At 43.9% G+C, this 24,549-nt stretch overlaps 1 protein-coding gene across 1 annotated transcript; it reads right to left on the bottom strand.

The window, feature by feature from the left end:
• Nucleotides 1–43: 43 nt before the first annotated feature.
• Nucleotides 44–23,248, bottom strand: myo15b (myosin XVB). The gene is given in 38 exon segments (XM_014158133.2): nucleotides 44–782; nucleotides 1,060–1,200; nucleotides 1,418–1,551; nucleotides 1,747–1,880; nucleotides 4,176–4,300; nucleotides 4,430–4,578; nucleotides 5,418–5,514; nucleotides 5,607–5,684; nucleotides 5,763–5,857; nucleotides 6,010–6,140; nucleotides 6,239–6,315; nucleotides 6,428–6,504; nucleotides 6,592–6,728; nucleotides 7,118–7,409; nucleotides 7,488–7,599; nucleotides 8,881–9,022; nucleotides 9,172–9,290; nucleotides 9,389–9,507; nucleotides 10,671–10,746; nucleotides 10,845–10,904; nucleotides 11,010–11,116; nucleotides 12,512–12,740; nucleotides 12,877–12,967; nucleotides 13,071–13,255; nucleotides 13,257–13,408; nucleotides 13,532–13,610; nucleotides 13,792–14,037; nucleotides 14,477–14,658; nucleotides 14,791–14,823; nucleotides 16,115–16,178; nucleotides 16,304–16,469; nucleotides 16,591–16,837; nucleotides 18,562–18,731; nucleotides 19,044–19,279; nucleotides 19,461–19,681; nucleotides 19,896–19,953; nucleotides 20,286–20,360; nucleotides 23,101–23,248. Coding segments are annotated over 37 exon segments (4,851 nt in total). The 5' UTR covers nucleotides 20,289–20,360; nucleotides 23,101–23,248; the 3' UTR covers nucleotides 44–695.
• Between the last annotated feature and the right edge of the window lie 1,301 nt (nucleotides 23,249–24,549).

The raw sequence follows: 24,549 nt of genomic DNA, 5'->3' as shown, positions 1-24,549 counted from the left end.
CCCTAATTTGAAGGGGTCTCCACAAACTTTTGTACATATATTGTATGTTGTACATTTTTTATTTTCATTGGAAAAATGCGACAAAATGCATTTTATGTGCGTGTCTAGTATTTCACAGATAGAAAGATAACAAGTATTTATCCACAATCTGCTCTGGACAAGTCCGGTCCTGGAGTGTCTTAACAAAATGAAACCAAAATATTTAGACTGATTTCATCCAGTGTCCAGAAAAATTGATTTGATTGATATGTAAAAAAAAAATAGATATTGAGTCATTTGCATATTTAAACAAAATATTTCAGAAAAATTGTAATAAAAAAAAAAACATAATTTTGTCTGCATTCAACTTGTAAAAGTGAATTGTTATATTGATTAAGGGGAAAAAATTACCGTGAGGGTGTGGTGCCTGGACTTAAATTACACAAACATTTATTGCAAATAAATCTTCACATTGATACATTGGTTATATAAACACGTACAAAGGAATTTAAAAATGTGGACATTCATTGGTACTCATAGCTGTAATATGTCAATTTTTTATAACTAAATGTTGTAGATAAAAATATGAAGACATCTGTTTTGATAATCATCAGCGCAGGCCCGTTTATCAATAGGCTGATCCTGAGACATCTAGGCTGAGGGTATCAGCAGGCTCCGTCTCAGAGAGAGAGTGTGTGTGTGTGTGTGTGTGTCTACTAGTTGCGGCTAGAGACAGAACTATTGATGGGTGGTTGTACCAACTTCTCCATAATGACAGCAATGATGTGGCACAACTCCTTGGCCTGTAGGGCAGAGAACACGCACACACACACACACACACACACAAATTGAGGTGTTGCATCTCTAGGTTGCATCTCTAACGTGCGCTGCCCTTAGTGCCCATATCCCTTCCACTGTCTAACCGCACAGCTTACACAACTAACCCATACACCACTGGTCACCAACCTGGGGTCCTGGAACACTCCAACTAAATTCTGCACTCCATGTATCTCTACACGAGATCGGGGGTTGGTGACCACCGCACTGTCATAGCCTACTGTGTACTGAGTTGTACTTCACCTGTTTGAGGTGGACGGTGATGGTTTTTGGGCGTCCTGGGTTGCCGTATTTGATCTCCACTCCTGGCACCTTCTTGTCTTGCTTGGGCTTGACCAAGTTCAGTGACTGCACTTCCACCAGCGGGATCACAAACGCCCGCTCCTGAATAACACAGGAAAATTATTAGAAAGCATTAGTAGATGTGAACTAGAAATGATTAAAACATTAATAATAGCAGACATCTTTCAAAGCCATAGATCCATAAAATCCATCATGATCGATCAGTTCACTCATAATTCCCAAAACACTATGCCTACATTACGTACGTTTGGGGTGTCCCTCCATACACAACAGTGTTTCTGGGGTGTAAATTCATTACCTGTGTATTGGGGTGGCAGAACAACACTTCGTCTTGGTTGACAGCCACCAGGCAGGGCGAGGGGCAGCTGCGATGGCTGACCTTCTGAGCCAGGAAGATATTTGAGCCGAACAGAGGTAGGGAGCTCAGGCACTCTGGGGATAGAGGCAGCAAAATCAATCAATATAATTATATTTATACAGCATTATACTATAGATATAGTGAATCTAAATATATTTACAAATACCTTTATCACAAAGTGCTTTACACAACCAAGGCCAAAATAAAAGTGTGCACGTGTGTGTGTGTGTGTGTGTGTGTGTGTGTGTGTGTGTGTGTTGGTGCCTCACCGAGGAAGCGTGCTTTGGCGTCGTGGGGGCTGAGGGACAGCATGGTGGTTCTCTCTCTGAGGGAGATCGAGTGGATCTGCTCCAGGTTGGTGCTGCCCCCTTCCTGTCGGGGGAGGTACTCCTTCAGTTCAGGCCTGACAGGGACAGAAGAGAGAGAACTATCAGTAACTCTATCACTCTTAACACAGTACAGAGGGAACAATCACTTATGTGTAGAGGCAAAAGCAGTGGTACTCATTGCGAGGCTCACGGTGATTTTCCATTCATAACACACAATGATACAATTTCAATGCAATGTGTTTAATGCAGGCCTGAATCACTTCATTGAATATATCTATTGTTCCCTGGACAGAAGACAGAAGGCAGTAAAGCGCAGCTGTTGAACAGAAAGGCCGCAATAGAACGTTTGCCGAAATAGAACGAAACTGCTCAGCTACAGTAACTGACACATATCAGTTTGCGACTAGCTAATTTTGCAGTCTGGTCGACATGGATCGATTTATTGTAAAAAAAAAAAACATGTAAATCTATTGACAATTAAAATGAGGGGGAGGAGCTGGAGAACAACGTGACAGCTATGAACGAACAACCACCGGAGAACCAGGAAAATCAGGAAGATGACGGCGGGGAAATGCAGTTAGCTAATATAGCTAACCTAGCTAACGTGGCTCCGGTGGCAAAGAGAAGGATACGGTCGAGTCAAGAACACCGACAGTTTCAAGAGAAGTGGACAGATAAGTCTTTTTTTGTACTGCATGATGGGCCTAGCTTACTTTGTCTTATTTGCCAGAAGGCAGTCAATTGTTTTCAACAAGAACATTTCGAGCGACATTTCCAGTCACACCATGTCCACTTTGACAAAACACATCCACAAAGCAACCTCAGAAACAACAAAATAGCGCAACTCTAAGGACAGCTCAAAGGACAACAAATGACAAACGACAGAGGCAACATATGAGATTGCTTAGATACTTGCGAGAAACAAGGCCTTCACAGACGCGGAGATTGTCAAATAATGTTTTTTGGCCTTAGCCAAAATATTGTATGCTGATATTCTGAAAGCCTTTGTTACATTTTTTGCTGACAATAATATTGACAGGTCAAATCTGGCATCTGTGTGCACTGACGGCGCCCCAAACATGCGAGAGAAGGAGAAGGGCCTGATGAGAAAGAGAGGTTATTCCCGAATTTGTTACGTTTCATTGTATCATTCATCAGAAAGCACTTGTGCCTAAACTCAAAGACTGACTGAATTTGATCCAGGAAGTCGTGAGCGTGGTGAACATTATTATTGCGAGGGCACTGAATCACCGACAGTTTCGCGAGTTGCTGGAGGAATACCAGAAAGAATACAGCAACTTGATATTTCACAATGAGGTGAGATGTCTGTCTCGTGGCAGAGTTTTGGAAAGATTTCTCTCTCTCCTCCCTCAAATCCATGAATTTGTTGGAAGCAAAGGGAGAGAGGAGCCAGAGCTGGATGATCCACAGTGGATATTAAAGCAGTTTTTTTTTTACTGACGTCACCTGAACACGGTGAATCTCCAGCTCCAAGCTAAAACTCCGGGCAAAATGTTGCATGTGGTCACAGCATTTCAAAATAAAATCACCGCACTGTTCATACCTGACAGACAGATTGTTCATTTCCCAAAACTCAGAGCTGTCACCACATCCAACCCAGACATACTGCAACATTTTAGCTATGATGTATGTGTGCGTGTGTTGAAAGAGTTGGAGTTTGAGTCAAGATTCAAGGATATCAATGAGTACAAGGAGTTTTTCAACTTCATTGAGAATCCCTTTCATGTGCCAGTGTCATCTCTGACCCCAGTCATCACAGCCCTCTGTCCTGACCATGCTGGAATAGAGAGATAGTGAAGCTACAGGAAAATGACACATTGCAAGGTGAGCTAAGATCAGGTGTTACCCATTTCTGGAACCTTGTGTCAGACACAGAGTATCCACTTCTGAAGCAGTGTGTGCAAAAAGGAGACATCATTTTTTTTGTCAGCACTTATTCACGTGAACCGACATTTTCAACAATGAACATTGTGAAACAAAAACAGAGAAACAGACTGACCAATGCACACCTGGATTGCCTCACAAGGATAGCAACAACAGACTATACATTTAGAATGAATTCAGTCAAGGAGCAGAAGGGACATTTTCGCTCATCCAACAACTGAGGTAACCCTTAATATGGGTCTTATGTGATGTGTGTATGTATATATTTGTGATGTGCTGTACATCAAATCAATTACAGGTGCTCTATTGCTCTCAAATTCATAATTAGATAATATTGGAAGAAAAAGTATTAACAAATAACAAAGATCTGTGTGCGGCTCTCTGAATGATTGTCTCAACCCAAAGTGGCCCCCTTACAAAAAATTGTGAGTAACACTGAGCTAAAGGTTAAGGCTAGTACTCACACAGAGGGCTCTTGAGTAAGACCCTGTGCCATATGCTGCAGGACAGCCAGCTCTGCCATCTGCTGGACAACATTGGCACCACCGCTTGGCAGCAGCAGTTTGTCATCCAGGTAATCACCCAGGACCTGCAGGCAACAGACAGGGACAGAAGGAGTTCATTGAACTACAGGGACAGAAGGGTTGTCACCAGGGCCTGACATAACTGGAGGTGTTTTCTATGGTAATAACAGAACTAGGGGTCATTACTACGGTACCTGTTGGAAGTGGAACTCCAGGTACAGGTCATTGTCGAAGTGAAGGGGGTGTGTCCACATGACGCGGTGGAAGGACAGGAAGATGGAGCCGTCATCCAAAAGGAAGTCAAACAGGTACTCATCAGGGTGGATTGGCCGCACCATCCCCTCTGACGGAGGAGAGGAAGAAGAGAGCCAGGAAGGAGGTTGTGATAAGGCAGGATGAAGAGGGAAGAAGAGAGATCTTTCTGCTGCTCCACAAAGTCTGTAGCATTCTTAGAAGTCCCCTACACACTCATTACCTATAATACATCTCTACACATTCATTACCTATAATACATCTCTACACACTCATTACCTATAATACATCTCTACACACTCATTACCTATAATACATCTCTACACATTCATTACCTATAATACATCTCTACACATTCATTACCTATAATACATCTCTACACTTAGCAAAATAATACCATCTGACTGCTGTTATTCTGACTAATGTTGGCAGGATATTATTCTGTTTTAATGTTACTACTGAATCACTATGATAAATATAATCATTTTTATTGTTTTATTTTATTTTTAACAAAGCTGAGATTTACTTTGCAGGTGAAATACAGATGAAATCAGTTATTGACAGAGACATGGAGGCGTAACAGGAAGATCGGAATGCTGTGAACCAAGAGGTTCTGAGTTCAAATGCCAGGTGAGGACATGTTGAATAATAATTACTGTAGAAATAAACACACAATGTATTTCGTGACATCCCAATGACTCATTTTTGTTTGCGGGGCATCATGTAACAATTAGAATCAGAATGAATTAGAATGTGAAATCATGTGGATTCTTTTTCTGTCAGGGAAGCCTCTACGATTCTCGTAGTTTTGCGGTCACAAAATTAATGTCTAACAATCTTTTGTCAGTTGCAGGTGAAGAGTTTTGGGGAGTAATTTGGGTTTAATAAGCTATAGCATGTTAGCTATATGATGTCTGTTTGTCCTCCTACCCTGGTCGCAGTTGGCATGGATAGAGAACTCGTTGACTTCTGACAGGTCCTGAATGCCCATCTCTGTACACAGCTCTTCCACCACCTCCAGAGCCACCTAGGTACACAGAGTCAATCTTTATTTTTCTCATGATGATAATTAAAGGGAGGCAGGGGAAAGGAGAGAAGGAAAAAGGAGTCTTGACTTACGCTAAAGCTGCGTATCTTACAGGGGAAGTCCACTCCACCTGGCAGCTTGATGGGGAACCGGCGAGAGCTTCTGCCAGCCTACAGAGAACAACACACACCAAGCGATGACGGTACTGATCGTCACAAAATAAAATAATATCCACACTCATGTCTCACCAGTATGGCTTCCATCTCTACGTGAGAGGGGACGTGTCTGCGACCTCCGTGGATCAGAGACCGGAACAGGTTCTCCTTACAATATTGAGACAGCTCTGAGATGGAGAGGAAAAACACACACACACACACATATATCTGCATTGGATACAGAAGAGCACTGGGGTAGCAAACAGCTGCAGATTTTTAAAGGGATATCTTTGGAGGCATCGTGAGTGTGTGAGGGGGGCAGGGCTGTGTGTGTGTGTACCTTGGTATGGGTGTGAGGGGTCTTGGCTGATGTTTTGTAAGAGTTGTGTGACGTAGGGATTGAGAGTGCCAGAACAGGGGAAGAACCCTGTTACCAGGTTCAATAAACGCCAACCTCGGGTACAGCTCTGCCTGTATACCACACACACACACACACACACACGTAAGGAATTGACCCTCTGTACACTATTCACAGGTAAAGGTTTATACACACACTGCCAGCCTCTCACCTGTGTGTGTTGTTAGTGGTCTGTTTGATGACCTGGCAGTAGATCTCATCTCTCAGGAACTCCTTCTCCTTCCCCAGCTGAACACACAAACACAATGGACAGATTGTTTTTATTCAAGCAGTTGTATCCTCATTAGGAGTGTACAGTGAGCGATAGTGTGCGTGTGTGTAAGATATATGTATGTCTCACCATCAAGACATGGCTGACACAGTCTTCCTCAGACTTGTGTTTCCCCAGAGGCTGGTCTCCCATGAACTGCATCACACCTTCAGAGAGCGTAGTATCAAAGCGAAAAATTGATAAGCAATGTACACTTAAACAGTGTCCGTGCAGGTGTGTGTGTGTGGACTCACTCATGAAGGCCTGGACAGCCAGGTTATTAAGATCAGGATCAGAGTACAGGATGAGAGATTCCTGAACGGGAACCTCTGTGTACTGAACCATCTCCGAGAAGTTTCTACCTCCATCAAGAAGACCTCTATCCTCCATGCTGTGATAGAGAGACAAATGGAGTAGGGGAAAGAGGAAGCAGGGGTGATGATTAAAGAGAAAAAGAAGAGGTGATTGTGTAGTTATGGAAGACAGTTGTAACACTAAACATAGGATTACACACTGTACATTGTACAAGCCTATTACCAGGGTTGTAATTGGGCTCCGGAGTGGCGCAGCGGTCTAAGGCACTGCATCTCAGTGCAAGAGACCCTGGTTTGATTTCAGGCAGTATCACAACCGGACGTAATTGAGAGTCCCATAGGGTGGCGCACAACTGGCCCAGTGTTGTCTGGGTTTGGCCGGTGTAGGCCGTCATTGTAAATAAGAATTTGATATTAACTGACTTGCCTAGTCAAATAAAGGTTCGATTAAAATGACCCCTCTTACCTCATGGCAGCATCTCTGAAGTATTTCATGGCAAACTCTGTCATCAGGAACGTCTGTACGTCATTCATCTCACTACCCTGAACCGACCGAGCCGACCCCAGGATGGAGCCATCTCGGCTGGGCTGTGCTGAGCCGTTGTGGGAGGTGGGTCTGGGGGCTGGAGCTCTCATGCTCTTCCTCCTCTCGTTGCGGCGGTCAAGGTGGACATGCTGGTAGTCAGGAGGGGCAGACGGCTGAGTGATGTCCGTGGGGAAGAGACCCGAGCGCCCCCCAATTGAACCGAAACACCAACCTGAGAGAGAGGGAGAGAGCAGGTTAGGACTGTCACAGAGAGAGAGACAGAGGTCAAAGGTCACTGTGATGACCTCACCTGGTTTGAGGCCATCTATGGGCATGAGTTTGATGATGTCACCCTTGCGGAAGTTGAGCAGGCTCTTGTCGACCGTCTCAAAGCTCTTCAGGGCGATCACATGATCCGAGCCCTGAGAAGGTTTGGTGGGAGATTATACACAACAAAGATTCTATACAGTAAGATGTACCAGGAAATATACACAAGTATGTGGACACCCCTTCAAATTTGTGGATTTGGCTATTTCAGCCACACCCATTGCTGACAGTTGTATAAAACTGAACACACAGCCATGCAATCGCCATAGACAAACATTGGCGGTAGAACTAAAGAGCTCAGTGACTTTCAACGTGCCACCGTCATAGCATGCCACTATTCCAACAAGTCAGTTTGTCAAATCTCTGCCCTGCTAGAGCTGCCATGGTTAACTGTACGGGATGTTATTGTGAAGTGGAAAGGTCTAGGAGCAACAACAGCTCAGCCACGTAGTAGTAGGCCACACAGGCTCACCGAGTAGGACCGCCGAGGGCTAAAGCACGTATTACATAAAAATTGTCTGTCCTCAGTTGCAACACTCACTACCAAGTTCCAAACTGTCTCTGGAAGCAACGAGCAGCACAAGAACTGTTCGCCACAAGCTTCATGAAATGGGTTTCCATGGCCGAGCAGCTGCACACAAGCCTAAGATCACCATTCACAATGCCAAGCGTTAGCTGGAGTGGTGTAAAGCTCGCCGCCATTGGACTCTGGAGCAGTGGAAACACGTTCTCTGGAGTGATGAATTGCTTCACCATTTGGTAGTTCGACGAACAAGTCTGGGTTTGGCAGATGCCAGGAGAACGCTACCTGCCTGAATGCATAGTGCCAACTGTAAAGTTTGGTGGAGGAGGAATAATGGTTTGGGCTAGGCCCCTTAGTTCCAGTGAAGGGAAATCTTAACGCTATAGCATAAAATTACAATCGAAATGATTCTGTGCTTCCTACATTGTGGTAACAGTTTCCTGTTTCAGCATGACAATGCCCCCGTGCACAAAGCGAGGTCCATACAGAAATGGTTTGTCGAGATCAGTGTGAAAGAACTTGACTGGCCTGCACAGAGCCCTGACCTCAACCCCATCTAACACTTTTGGGTTACATTGGAACGCAGACTGCGAGCCAGGCCAATTCGCCCAACATCAGTGCTCAACCTCACTAATGTTCTTGTGGCTGAATGGAAGCAAGTCCCTGCGGGCAATGTTCCAACATCCAGAAGAGTGGAGGCTGTTATAGCAGCAAAGGGGGGACCAACTCCATATTAATGTCCATGATTTTGGATTGAGATGTTCGACGAGCAGGTGTCCACATCCTTTTGGTCATGTAACATATATAAGCAACTATTTGTATGATATAAGATGAGGAAGAGGAGGGTGGTTACCTCGACGAGTTCTTGGTGGAACAGCCTGACCATAGCAGTGATCTGAACAGCTCTGTTGCTCTGCAACTGCAGCTGTTCTTCTTTCAGACTGAATTCTACCATGTCTGCAGACCGCAGCTTCACCGACAGCAGCTCCGCATAGCTACACAGAGAAAACCACAGCACTTACTGTACACACACAGGGAGACCATACACCGACATCACATACTAGATGTATACTCTCACTTAATCATTCATAGTTCAGAGTTCATACATCTTTTCCATGTTGTTGTGATTGAAGGATAGGAGTACCTGTAGCTGCGTAGCAGTATCAGGTGTTTGGGGTTGATGCCTGATGCTCTGGCCACCTTCAGCAGACGAAGCCCACGATGAGACACACCCAATATCTGGGTGTCCCCGCTGGTATCACCCTACAACACACACACACACACACACACACAGGTTTATACACACTCCAGGCTCTCACACACAGGAGAGAGAGAGAGAGAGAGGGAGAAAACTAACTCACTTTGACAGGGAACAGTCTTGTGAAGTAGTTTTCCCAGTTGTCTCTGGCAGCCATCACTATCCTCTTCTTCATGGTGTCGTCCTGGACCAAGCTGACACTTGTACCCACATGGAAACTGGCTGGAATAGAGGGAGAATAGAGAGAAAAGGACAGAGAATAGAGAGAGAAGGAGGGAGAATAGAGGGAGAATAGAGAGAGAAGGAAGGGGGGAGAGAACGTAAGAAGATACAGTGGGATGAAGGTTCAGAACAGTAATATTTACCTGGAATCACCAACCACACTCACCTGGTAAAAAAAACAACTAGACTAACCTGGTAAAGAAAACAACTAGACTAACCTGGTAAAGAAAACAACTAGACTCACCTGGTAAAGAAACAACTAGACTCACCTGGTAAAGAAACAACTAGACTCACCTGGTAAAGAAACAACTAGACTCACCTGGTAAAGAAACAACTAGACTCACCTGGTTAAAAAACAACTAGACTCACCTGGTAAAGAAACAACTAGAATCACCTGGTTAAAAAAACAACTAGACTCACCTGGTAAAGAAACAACTAGACTCACCTGGTTAAAAAAACAACTAGACTCACCTGGTTAAAAAAACAACTAGACTCACCTGGTTAAAAAAAACAACTAGACTCACCTGGTAAAGAAACAACTAGACTCACCTGGTAAAGAAACAACTAGACTCACCTGGTTAAAAAACAACTAGACTCACCTGGTTAAAAAAACAACTAGACTCACCTGGTTAAAAAAAAACTAGACTCACCTGGTTAAAAAAACAACTAGACTCACCTGGTTAAAAAAACAACTAGACTCACCTGGTTAAAAAACAACTAGACTCACCTGGTTAAAAAAACAACTAGACTCACCTGGTTAAAAAAAACAACTAGACTCACCTGGTAAAGAAACAACTAGACTCACCTGGTTAAAAAACAACTAGACTCACCTGGTTAAAAAACAACTAGACTCACCTGGTTAAAAAAACAACTAGACTCACCTGGTTAAAAAACAACTAGACTCACCTGGTTAAAAAAACAACTAGACTCACCTGGTTAAAAAAACAACTAGACTCACCTGGTTAAAAAACAACTAGACTCACCTGGTTAAAAAAACAACTAGACTCACCTGGTTAAAAAAACAACTAGACTCACCTGGTTAAAAAACAACTAGACTCACCTGGTTAAAAAAACAACTAGACTCACCTGGTTAAAAAAACAACTAGACTCACCTGGTTAAAAAAACAACTAGACTCCACTGCTAAAATAACAACTAGACTCACCCAGTAGGTCCTTCATTTTCCTCCTCTCCTCTCTGGAGATCCTCACACAGGTGTCACAGTACGTGTCTCTCATGATCTGAAAGGGAAAGAAAAACCCGGATTTATATGAATATAAGGTGTGATATGTAGGAGGTAGTGAATAAAAAGGGTCACAGGGAAATAATCAACACTGACCTGCTCACAGAGGAGATTGAGGATGTAGGGGTGGTTGAACTTCTCTCTGGGGTAAAACACCTGAACACACACAGGGAAATGATTGTGATTCACATACAGTATAATGCAAACACATTGTAGAACAATACAGACAATTTTATGTTCTCGCCTGCAGTTCCAGCTCACCTCTTTGCGTAGGAACAGTTTGCCAGGCATAGCCGAGTAGGAGAAGTAGACGCTGGCAGAGAACCTGTGGAGCTGGGTGCGGACACTCTCCTCCCCAGACAGCAGATCTATGGAGGACAATTCAAATCAGTTGTTTTTTTGTTGTTGTATATTTTGTATATATTTAGCAATTTAGTACAAACAAAGGAATAACACAGCTGCCAGACATATGAAATAAAGTATTGCTTAAGCAAGACATGGGACAAGAAGAGAGCAACAGTGACAGTTACAACAACAGTAAGTGTTCCTAGTCAGTGTTCACAGTCAGTCTCTGTCCAGATGATCCAGAAACGGACCCCAAATCTTGAGAAATCTGCTGGAGGAGTTAATCCTGAAAGAAAATTATATTTTCCAAGTTAATGGTGTTAATCATTTCTGCTAGCCGTCTACGGAAGCAAAGGAGGGTGGGTGACTTCCATTCTGTGAGGATCATTGTTTTTGCAGCCACCATTCCAAACATCAGAGCCTGTTGTTCCTCATAGGACGATCTTAGAACAGACTCTGAGCAGACAAAGAGAGCAAGTTCCACTTCAGGTTCAATGGCCCTCTCATATACCTTTGACAACCAATCAAATATGTTCCTCCAGAAATGATTAAGTAGGGGGCAGAGCCTAAAAAGATGAGATAATGAACCTTCTGAGGCTTTACACTTGTCACACAGTGGGGAGACCTGAGGGTAAATGATATGTCATTTGGTTTTGGAGTAATGAAGTCTATGCATGACTTTGTATTGTATCCATTGATATCTGGCAATGATGGAACAGGAGTGAATTCTAGACAGGGCTTCTCCCCATAGATCATCTGAGAGCTCAATATTTAACTCTTTACCCCAAGACTCCTTGAGATGACCAGTAGAGGCCTCTATGTAGCTGGAGAAAAAGGAGACACACTGTGAGATGAGGTGTTTTGAATTGGGAGGGCGCTGTGGCAAATCATAAAACACATGTTGTAAAGGGAGGATGTCAACAGTTTGAATTTTCCCTTTGATATAGTGTCTGATTTGTAAATAATGGAAAAAATGTGAATGGGATAGTTTGAATGTATTATTTAATTGGATGAATGATGCCAATTGCTTATCTATGTATAAGTCTTAAATTGTGGCCAGTCCCTTCTCCCTCCATTTAACAAACACCAGATGGAGCAATAGAAGGATTCAAGCAAATAAATCAAATCAAATGTTACTGGTCACATACCCATATTTAGCAGATGTTATTGCGGGTGTAGTGAAATGCTTGTGTTCCTAGCTCTAACAGCGCAGTAGTATCTTAACAATTCACAACAATGAAACACAAATCTCCTCACCAAACACAAAGAATGTGAGTTACTTTACTTCTCTGTGGATTTGTGACTGCAGTATCTGAGGCTATGGCTGGTCAGGTGGTGCAGACACAACAGTGCAAACACAAACACTGTACTACTGTCCACACCTGCCTGTACTGTACCTCTGAAGTAGTTTAACTTACTGAGTGTGGGGGCAGCCTTGGTGGGGGGGTCTGGCAAGCTCTCATAGATGTGTTGGACTGGGGGAGGAGGAGGGGCGAACCCGGGGGGAGCAGGCGGAGGGTTCTCGGCGCGTCCCTGAGTGCCAAACAGGTCGGCGAGGGAGCGCTGTTTCTGCATCATGTTGTTGGAAATGGAGTGAGGCCCTCTGGTGGAGGGAGGAGAGGGCTGCCGTGCGGGGGGAGGCTGTCTCTGACGGGGGGAGGGGAGAAGAGTATTACCATAGGCTAGGTAAGATAACTGAATGGATATGTTAGCTCCAACACTCCTCACCAACATGTCTCGGGCTAGGCAACAATGCATGCACGGATGTACACACAGCTCTAACCTTCTGCTGTTGTACAGGTCCGTTATTTCTAAGGATAGAAAGGGCCTCCTCTTTAGGATCATTCTTCTTCACAAACGACTGTGCTGGAACCCTGGAGAGGAGCGAGGGAGTTAGATTTCCGCTAATGCAGCGGGATCTACACAACAGATGACGTGGACTTCAAACATATAGGATGGATCCACAGTCCCACTTACCTGATTGGTTTGAAGGGTTTTGGATCGTTGACAGGGCGGTTTTGGTACTGTTTAATGATGTCACGGATTCTGGTGCTGGGAGGGGGCGGGGAGGCAGGAGGGCTGGGGCGGTCTGGTTCTCTGGCAGGAGGAGACGGGGGACGTTGCCAAGTCCTGGGTGCTGGAGGTGGGGAGGGAGAGGGAGAGCGGGGAAGGGTCTGTTTGTGGGGGCTCCCTCCGGGACGTTGCCAAGTCCTGGGTTCTGGGGGTGGGGAGGGGAGGGGGACGGGTCTGTTTGGGGGGGCTACTGGGAGCAGGGCGAGGCTTTGGCGGTTTGGCTGCTGGCTTTGGCTGAGAACCTGACAGAGCGAATGACAGCACAGACAGCTGGGTGTAAGGTAAGACAAGTGGTAGTCATTTTATCCTGTGAAAACTACAGATTATCTGAAGTTGAATAGGTGGGTGTGTCCAACTCTACTCACCAATCTTCTGGAAGAACTCTCTCTTGTCCTTGAAAGAGTCCAGCTGGTCTGGACTGACAAAGTCCACATCTCTCTCAGGCTGATAAAAACAAAGACACTTTACATCTCAGTTTGCTTACAAGTTAATGTTGTTGTTAATGTGTTTCTTTTGTAATGAAATTACACATTTTTGCAATGGCTAAGTACATGAAAGATAAAAAGAATCAAGCAGAATTGAGCACAAACACACTAGCATCACACCCCTCCCCTGTCACACATACCTCAGGTATGTAGTGCTGTAACTGTGGTTTCCTCTGGCTGGGTGTAGTTAGCGGCGGAGGGGCGCGGGGGAGTGTTTGTGTCTGGGCCGGGGGTGAGAGGGCAGGGGGGTGTGTCTGGGCCGGGGGTGAGGGGGCGAGGGGGGGTGTGACGGGTCGAAGGTTAGCCTGGCGCCGCAGCTGCTGTCTCTGCTGCTCCTGAGTCTGCTGCTGGGACATGGTCATCGCCTGCATTGTCATCTGCTGAGCCTAGAGAGGGAGGGAGGAGGAGAGAAGGAGACATGAGAGAGAGAGTGAGAGAGTGTGTGAGTGTGTGAGTGTGTGAGTGAGTGAGTGAGTGAGTGAGTGAGTGAGTGAGTGAGTGAGTGAGTGAGTGAGTGAGTGAGTGTGATGGAGAGAGAGAGCGATGGAGAGAAAGAGTGATGAGAGAGAGAGAAAGAGAGAGAGAGCGATGGAGAGAAAGAGTGATGAGAGAGAGAGAGAAAGAGAGAGCGAGAGAAAGAGCGATGGAGAGAGAGAGAGAGAGAAAAAGAGCGATGGAGAGCGAGAGAGAGAGAAAGTGTAGTCATGTTAGAATAGAAATGGTGATATCATAAGAACATGAGTTAAGGATAGGAGGAGGATTATGGTTTATTTGTTTTCATGGCATGTTTGTCCCAGTTTTCCACCAGTGTCTCCAAGTCCTTACCATGAACAGGGCCTGTTGGTTGATGAAAGCCTGCTGCTGTGCTACCATCTGCTGGGGGTCCAGGCCTGGTGCAGCTGGCTGGGGTGACATCATGGTTGGCATCATAGGCATGGGGGCAGCTGGCATCATACTTGGCATCATTGGAGCCCTGTAGTCTTGCATGGCAGGGTTCACTGGCATTCCTGGGAGACACATTTTTTTTCGGGGGGCGGGGGGGGGGGTGATTGTTAGAATAATGCAGGATAGAGAAAATAGATGACTTATTTAAATCATGATTAGAATGTTTGTGTAATTAAATTACTCCCCTCACTCACCCATAGAATAGCCTGGCATTGTCATTGGAACACCTGCAACACAGGTATTGTATTTAACATTGCAATTAAAATAATGAGAGAAACTGACAGAGAGAGAGAGAGTCAAATTGGTGTTTTACCAAAATATCATATGACAGACCGCGTATTCACCCTGCACACCCTAATTGACCAAGACCACAAATACAAATTCCATCTATACACTGTTGCCCTAGAGCACACAAAAAACGATACATACCTCGGCCTAAACATCAGCGCCACAGGTAACTTCCACAAAGCTGTGAACAATCTGAGAGGCAAGGCAAGAAGGGCCTTCCATGCCATCAAAAGAAACATAAAATTCGACATACCAATTAGTATATGGCTAAAAAAATACTTCAATCAGTTGTAGAATCCTTTTCCGTTTATGGTGGTGAAAAATTATTCAAAAATATCCTCTGTGTACAACGTAAAACACCAAATAATGCATACAGAGCAGAATTAGGCCGGTACCCGCTAATTATCAAAATCCAGAAATGAGGCATTAATTTCTACAACCACCTAAAAGGAAGCAATTCCCAAACCTTCCATAACAAAGCCATCACCTACAGAGAGAGGAACCTGAAGAAGAGTCCCCTGAGCAAGCTGGTCCACAATTAGACCCAACTAAATCATGAGAAAACAAAAAGATAATTACTTGACACATTGGAAAGAATTAACAAAAAAACTGAGCAAACTAGAATGCTATTTGGCCCTAAACAGAGAATACACAGTGGCAGAATACCTGACCACTGTGACTGACCCAAACTTAAGGAAAGCTTTGACTATGTACAGACTCAGTGGGCATTGCCTTGCTATTGAGAGAGGCTGCCGTAGGCAGACTTGGCTCGAAAGAGAAGACAGGCTATGTGCACACTGCCCACAAAATGAGATGGAAACTGAGCTGCACTTCCTAACCTCCTGCCAAATGTATGACCATATTAGAGACTCATATTTCCCTCAGATTACACAGACCCACAAAGAATTCGAAAACAAATCCAATTTTGATAAACTCCCATATCTATTGGGTGAAATACCACAGTGTGCCATCACAGCAGAAAGATTTATGACCTGTTGCCACAAGAAAAGGGCAGTGAAAACAAACACCATTACAAATACAACCCATATTTATGTTAATTTATTTTGCCTTTTGTACTTTCACTATTTGCATATCGTTACAACATTGTAATAGTGTTTCTGCTGTTTATTTAACTTTTGTTTATTATCTATTTCACTTGCTTTAGCAATGTGAACATATGTTTCCTATGCCCATAAAGCCCTTTGAATTGAATTGAGAGAGATGCAGTACCTGGTCTATACATCCCTCCTCCTCCTCTCATCCTCCTGTTCAACATGGCCATACGCTCCTGGTCCTCCAGGTAATCACATGTAAACACAGGTAAACACATGTAATCACAGGTAAACACAGGTAAAACAGACACCTATTATATATAACAATGAATGGTGTAGTGAAAAGCGTCTCAGGTAAAATACTGACCCCTGGTTCCTGGTCCATCATTGGGTCAAAGAGGTCATCCAGGTAGCAGTCCATCTGACCAGAACCCTCTGACTGCTGGTAGTCTCTGCGGCCCTGCTGTGGGAGACAAGGGGCCGGAATGGAGGGGGCCGGGGGGATGAAGCCATCTAGATCTGTTGTGATCATCCTAATGGAGAGAGAGAGACAGAGAGAGAGTGAGTGAAGTTGGGGTCCTGTGTTCCCCCAACCTCACCATTCTCCCTCGCTGTTGAGCAAATAGTCAGGGTCTGTGTGCCTCCCAGTCTCACCCGTCTCCCTCGTTGTTGAACAGGTAGTCAGGTTCTGTGTGTGCGGTCTCCAGTGTAGCATCAGTCTCTGCTCCAGCCAACAGGTCCAAGACAAAGTCACATCCAGCCAGATCAGACCAGCCCTCATCAGTTAGCAGAGACACGGACCAGCCCCGTGGAGCCTCGGGTAACCCTCTGAAGTGGAGCAGCCACGAGGCCAGCTGCTCCCCTGTGGTCCAGGACTCTACCTCAGCTGTCATCTTCTCCTCTGGAAGAGATGGAGAGAGAGAGGGAATGAAGCATACTACCCTGGTGCTGGAAACACCAACACTCCAGCCAAGTGAACCACCAGAATCCCACTGAGCAAATGGAACCACAACACAAGACAGAAAAAGCGACATAGATATTCTATAGACATTACATATACAGTCATGGCCAAAAGTTTTGAGAATGACACAAATATTAATTTTCACAGTCTGCTGCCTCTGTTTGTATGATGGAAATTTGCATATACTCCAGAATGTTATGAAGAGTGATCAGATGAATTGCAATTAATTGCAAAGTCCCTCTTTGCCATGCAAATGAACCGAATCCCCCAAAAAACATTTCCAATGCATTACAGCCCTGCCACAAAAGGACCAGCTGACATCATGTCAGTGATTCTCTCGTTAACACAGGTGTGAGTGTTGACGAGGACAAGGCTGGAGATCACTCTGTCATGCTGATTGAGTTCGAATAACAGACTGGAAGCTTCAAAAGGAGGGTGGTGCTTGGAGTCATTGTTCTTCCTCTGTCAATCATGGTTAACTGCAAGGAAACACGTGCCGTCATCATTGCTTTGCACAAAAAGGGCTTCACAGGCATATTGTTGCCAGTATTGCTGCCAGTAAGATTGCACCTAAATCAACCATTTATCGGATCATCAAGAACTTCAAGGAGAGCGGTTCAATTGTTGTGAAGAAGGCTTCAGGGCGCTCAAGAGTCCAGCAAGTCCAGCAAGCGCCAGGACCGTCTCCTAAAGTTGATTCAGCTGCAGGATCGGGGCACCACCAGTACAGAGCTTGCTCAGGAATGGCAGCAGGCAGGTGTGAGTGCATCTGCACGCACAGTGAGGCGAAGACTTTTGGAGGGTGGCCTGGTGTCAAGAAGGGCAGCAAAGAAGCCACTTCTCTCCAGGAAAAACATCAAGGACAGACTGATATTCTGCAAAAGGTACAGGGATTGGACTGCTGAGGACTGGGGTAAAGTCATTTTCTCTGATGAATCCCCTTTCCGATTGTTTGGGGCATCCAGAAAAAAGCTTGTCTGGAGAAGACAAGGTGAGCGCTACCATCAGTCCTGTGTCATGCCAACAGTAAAGCATCCTGAGACCATTCATGTGTGGGGTTGCTTCTCAGCCAAGGGAGTGGGCTCACTCACAATTTTGCCTAAGAACACAGCCGTGAATAAAGAATGGTACCAACACATCCTCCGAGAGCAACTTCTCCCAACCATCCAGGAACAGTTTGGTGACAAACAACGCCTTATCCAGCATGATGGACCACCTTTCCATAAGACAAAAGTGATAACTAAGTGGCTCGGGGAACAAAACATCAATATTTTGGGTCCATGGCAGGAAACTCCCCAGACCTTAATCCCATTCTCAAGAGGCGGGTTGACAAACAAAAACCCACAAATTCTGACAAACTCCAAGCATTGATTATGCAAGAATGGGCTGCTATCAGTCAGGATGTGGCCCAGAAGTTAATTGACAGCATGCCAGGGCAGATTGCAGAGGTCTTGAAAAAGACCTCTTTGCATCAACTTCATGTAATTGTCAATAAAAGCCTTAGACACTTATGAAATGCATGTAATTATACTTCAGTATTCCATAGTAACATCTGACAAAAATATCTAGACACTGAAGCAGAAAACTTTGTGGAAATTAATATTTGTGTCATTCTCAAAACTTTTGGCCACGACTGTACATGTTATAACCCCTCTCTCGCTTACCGTTGAAGGTGTGTATGTCCATCACCATATTTCCTCTCCTCTGATTGGTTGTCCACTCCAGCTGGGATGGGGGGTGGAGGCGGGAGGCAGGGGAGGGTAACTTGAGGGAGGTGAGGAGTTTGTGCTGGCACAGAGAACGATATTCACCTGGACCATTATCAGATACATACCTGTTCACAGGGGAGACAGAGAAACACAGACTTACATACCTGTTCTCAGGAGAGACAGAGAAACACAGACTTACATACCTGTTCTCAGGGGAGACAGAGAAACACAGACTTACATACCTGTTCTCAGGCGAGACAGAGAAACACAGACTTACATACCTGTTCTCATGTAACACAAAACCAAAGAACCAATAATAATGGTTAACAAAGAGATTACATATTTTTATGCTTTTCTTCTAGTACTACACAAAGCACATTTTTAATCACTCCAAAAAATACATCTTTACAAATTATTTTGCTCACTGGGCTGCTTACTTGAGCAGGGGTTTGTCCAGGGCTGGGGAGGGGGTGAATGTGCTAAGGCAGTAGGCCAGTAACAACCAGCCCCGCAGCGCCACCTCCTCTGACTCCCTGCCCCAGGTGGTGTGGGCCAACTGGGCTAGGATCTCATCCCTCAGGGGGGGTCTGGTCTGGCCCTGCTCCACAATGTAGTTCCCCAACATCTGCTCCTGCCAGCCACTCAGATCACTGTCCCCTGCAAAACGCAATATCTGAGGAGGGAATGATGGGGATATAGAGGGAGGTGACATCAAGTTAAGATAACAGCTAAGACAGCACCATACTAAGTTAAGATAGCACCATACTGTACACATCTGTGTTCTTGTCCCTATATCTGTGTGTGTGTGTGTGTGTGTGTGTGTGTGTGTGTGTGTGTGTGTGTCCAGTACTGACCAGTTTATGGATCTCCAGAGCGGTTCGAGCGTCTTCAGGCTCCAGAGAGGTCAGAGGTCGCTGGAGGGAGTAGCCCTGTGGCTGACACCAGCCATCCTTCAGTGTGGCGTTGGCGTATCGTGAGAAGGGGTAACTGTCAATATCGAGGGGCAGGATTAGGGTGTTTTGTGCTTTCACCTGTGGAGGCGCCACCTCTGTCACCCCTGATACATGCTGCCGCCCTGGTGGAGAGACACAGAACTAGAATCACACACAGAGAAAAGGCGACAGAGGCAATGGCAGCTTTGGGTCCAGTCCAGCAACAACCTGCCATTTACCTGTTCTGTTTACAGACCAGAAGAAGTCAGATAAAAGCGTTAAGTTCTACATAAATGTTTAGCCAATCCCAGCCCTCCTCAACCCATCTTCTCCTTTCCCAGCGCTGCTCTCACTCACCTGCTGCGCTGCGTAGTCTGGCCGATAGCTCAGCCGGAATCTCCAACATTCCCACATCCTGGAAAAGGGAATTATGAGGAAGGAATACTTTATTAGACCAGAGGCTCCTTTTTAAATATACAGCTCTGAATTCTATAGCTAATAACATACTTACATTTTAGTCATTTAGCAGATGCTCTTATCCAGAGCGACTTACAGTAGTGAATGCATACATTTCATGCATTTTTATTTTATTATTATATATATTTTTTGTACTGGCCCCCCGTGGGAATCGAACCCACAACCCTGGGGTTGCACACACCATGCTCTACCAACTGAGCCACAGGGAATTGATTCAATTGGAATAGATTTTGTACAGGTGTTAAGAAACAAACTGTAGTTAGCTCCTACCATTCCTGTGGAGTACAAGTCCTGGGTCTTTGTGGTGGTGGCTTTCACCGTGCTCCTGTCATTCCTGTCTTGTTCCTGAGAGCAAACACACACACTGCTTCGACTGAGTTGAGCCCCAAGCTATCTATATCATGTTAACTAGTTTTTATCCAATCAGGAGAGGCTGAGCACTGATAGGCAGCGAGGACCCCTCCTTTCTATAACACAGAAACCAAATGGACAATCCATGAACACACAGCTGTCAAACCTTTACACAAACAGGAATCAGCAATTAATTTCATCCATTCAATTATATCCGGCCTTTTCTCAATTATTTCCCAGCTTGTGAATAAACCTTCCAATATTTTTCTCCAGGTGTTTCTCCTGTACCTGTCATCAGGTGTACTTGTTCTACCTGCTCAGGAGAGGCGTGAAGAGGTCTGTCAGGTAAACAGACTATGGACAGAGAGAGATTCCAGTCCTATTCTCAGTAACACAACCTGCTATATATTCCAGCTGCCTTCCCTCCGCCCACAATACAAGCCACACGGATACTAGAGTCCAGAATGCAATCCTTTATCTTATGGTTTACAGCCTGAGCTCCATACAGCTAAAGGTGTTCCCTCATATCACTGTGAATGTCTCATCCAGTACTCTTCTGATATGATGTATATAGATCCCTTGTTAATTGATTTACTGAGGTGTATTGATGGGTGTGTGTGGGTTACACAGTACACAAACAAACACACACACAAAATGTAGCTTTATGCTGAGGTGCATGGGTGCACACATACACACACACACAACGTAGTTTCCTGATTAAGAGATTTGCTGATGTGATTGCTGGGTGCTGGTTAATGGGTGCTGTCAGTTTAATAAACGTGTGTCAGCTCCATCTGTTGTAATTAAAAAGTGATAGTCCACTAGAGTATCTGTATCGTAATCATTTCATTAATCCACCATATTTGGTATAATGGGGACAATATCTATACATCCATTCCACAGAGTTTGAATTCAACATTACTTATCAAGAAATATACAGTGCCTTCAGAAAGTATTCCCACGCCTTGACATTTAAAAAAAAATGTTATTGAGATTTTGTGTCAATGGCTTCCACACAATGCCCCATAATGTCAAAGTCGAAAATGAAAAGCTGAAATGACAGTAACTATACAAGCCAAAATAAGTTCTGGAGTAAAAATGTGCTTATCGTGGATTTTTGAAAGACTACCTCATCTCTGTACTCCACACATACAATTATCTGTAAGGTCCCTCAGTTGAGGAGTGAATTTCAAACACAGATTCAACCACAAAGACCAGGGAGGCTTCCCAGTGCCTCGCAAAGAAGGGCACCTTTTGGTAGATGGGTAAAAAAAAAAGCTGACATTGAATATTCCTTTGAGCATGGTGAAGTTATTAATTACACTCTGGATAGTGTATCAATACACCCAGTCACTACAAAGATACAGGCGTCCTTCCTAACTCAGTTGCCGGGAAGGAAGGAAACCGCTCATATGGATTTCACCATGAGGCCAATGTTGACTTTAAAACAGTTATAGATTTGAATGGCTGTGATAGGAGAAAACTGAGGATGGATCAACAACGCTGAACTTACTCCACAATACTAACCTAATTGACAGAGTGAAAAGAAGGAAGTCTGTACAGACTAAAAATATCCCAAAACATGCATCCTGTTTACAATAAGGCACTAAAGTAAAACTGAAACAACAAAAAATTTGGGAAAGAAATTTAACTTTATGTCCTGAATACAAAGTGTTATGTTTGCGGCAAATCCAACACAACACATCACTGACTACCACTCTTCATATTTTCAAGTATGGTGGTGGCTGCATCATGTTATGGGTATGCTTGTCATCATTATGGGTAGATTAGTTTGGATGTTTATTTAGTGACATGCACAGGGTCACAGATGCAGTAAAATACTTAAGCTCCAAGCATCAACAATACAGGCGTGAGTTAAACAATAAAATAGATACAGAATTATAATAATATATACATATTTACAACTGTGACAATGATCAAAATGAATGTCCATTGGGGTGTGGGCAGGGTAATCGTTCATTGACAAATATACACTGGAGTTGCTTAGCAAGACGACATTGAATGTTTCTGAGTGGCCTAGTTACAGTTTTGACTTAAATCGACTGGAAAAAGTCGCTGGCAAAAAAATTATAAAAACACATTTTCACTTTGCCATTATGGGGTATTGTGTGTAGATGGGTAAGAAAAAAACATATTCAATTCAGGCTGTAACAATAAAACATTTTCAATTCAGGCTGTAACAATAAAACATTTTCAATTCAGGCTGTAACAATAAAATGTGAAATAAGTCAAGGTATATGAATACTTTCTGAAGGTGCTGTACATGGTACAAAGTGTTCACACCAGCTCTACCAGGTGATCGATAGCCTCTCTTTCTCCCTGGCCTGTCATCATGACAACAGTGTCCATAGTCCAAGTCCCATAAAACAATAACACCCAATGAGAGTAATTCAATAACCAGCACCCAAAGGGGAAGCGAAAAGAAAGTAAACTAATCCGCTCTAATGAACATGGAGAAAAATGAAATGAACAACAATAGATTAGAGAAAAATAAAGGGAGAAGACGAGATGACCAACAAATCATCCACCTATACATTGGCAATAGTATCCTCTCTTACTTCTTGTCACTCTTCCTCCCTCTTTCTCGCTTTCAACCTCTCCCTCCATCTCTCTCTTCTTCCTCTAAACTCTCAAAATGTCAATACAGCCCTGAACTGAAGATACAGTATTATCAAGTATTAAAAAGCCTATTGATAAAAGAATCAATACCTACCTGTTAATAATCCTGTATTAGTCCAGAAAGGGAGGCAGAACTGGCAAGCAGAAGGAGAGATGCCACAGCCTCTTATTTCAGTAATATGGGTTAAAGTCCAAGACAGGAAGTGTGTGTGTGTGAGTGTGTGCGTTTGTGCGTGTGTATGAGAAACACGAAACAGAGAGAGAATGGGTATGGAAAGAAGATAGGTGGTAAGTGTAGGTAAATTGGACGAGGACAGGAGGTGACTGAAATATTTAGGTGACCACGACTTGTTTACATCACATTACACTATAAAAAAAAATGTTGCAGGCATTGTGCCACTTAGGGTTGTTTTCTTAAAAAATAACCGGGTTGGGTTGTTGATGATGGGTTATTTAGATATAACTCAGCAGGTCAGATCAGAAGACTGGAGCCGTAGTTTAGAAGGGGCGTGGATTTTAGGACATTATTTTTGGCCACCCGTGATAGTAAATATAATTCTGGTTAATCTGTTCTGTTCTATTGTTATCACGTTTGTGGCTTAAATGAGGTTTACACTAGTGTATAAGTCCCTTAAGAGCTTTAGAGCATATCGTAATTTTGGGATAGATGCCACTTTGTTACAATATGTAAATAATAACGTTATTAATTTAGTTTAAGAATATGTAATGTGCAAAAATATTCAAGGAACATTTTAATTTGCAGTGTACAAACTTGAAAAAGAAGTGTACAAACGTAACATGATGAATAGGGTAAGTCAACCCAGCATGAAAGGGAATAAAACCCCCGAACTGATTCCAACAACCAAACATGTTGAATTATTCATGCAACCCAGACTAAAAAAAAAACAGAGTGTGTTCTATCTAATATTTACCCAACGCTGGGTTATCAAATAACCCAAATTGGTTTGTTTTTAACCCATCGTTTTTTAGAATGTACCTGGCAGTGATGCATAGAGAGTCACGACTTCCGCCGAAGTTGGTGCCTCTCCTTGTTTGGGCGGCGTTCGGCGGTCAACGTCACCGGCTTTCTAGCCACTCGATCTACATTTCTTTTTCCATTTCTTTTGTCTGTATTGTACACACCTGGTTCCCATTTTGTTTTAATTATTTCCCTATTTAACCCTCTGGAGCCATCATGGTTTTGTGCGTGTTTATTGTTGTCAGTTGTCTCGTTTATGTGATTCTGGATTTTCGTTCTCCTTGTTGGAGGATTATTTTTGCGTAAAGTTACTATTATTACTAATCTCTGTCCTGCGCCTGACTCCGCCTTACCCACATCACCTAGACTCTGACAGAGAGGGAACAGCAGGCTACCTGGTTACACATTCACTTCAATTCACTCCTGATGCCTTTCTTCTCAAAGATCAATTATAGGATGAAAAACACACATTTCCTATAACTACATTCATAAACAGTCACCCATCACAACTTAGTCCATAAATATTCTCTAAAACAGTAGGGATTCACCCTAATATAAATGTAA

Source organism: Salmo salar, chromosome ssa19, assembly GCF_905237065.1.
Source record: "Salmo salar chromosome ssa19, Ssal_v3.1, whole genome shotgun sequence".
NCBI lineage: Eukaryota > Metazoa > Chordata > Actinopteri > Salmoniformes > Salmonidae > Salmo > Salmo salar.
Note: the sequence above shows the minus strand (reverse complement) of the source record. Positions and strands in the feature narration are given on the sequence as shown.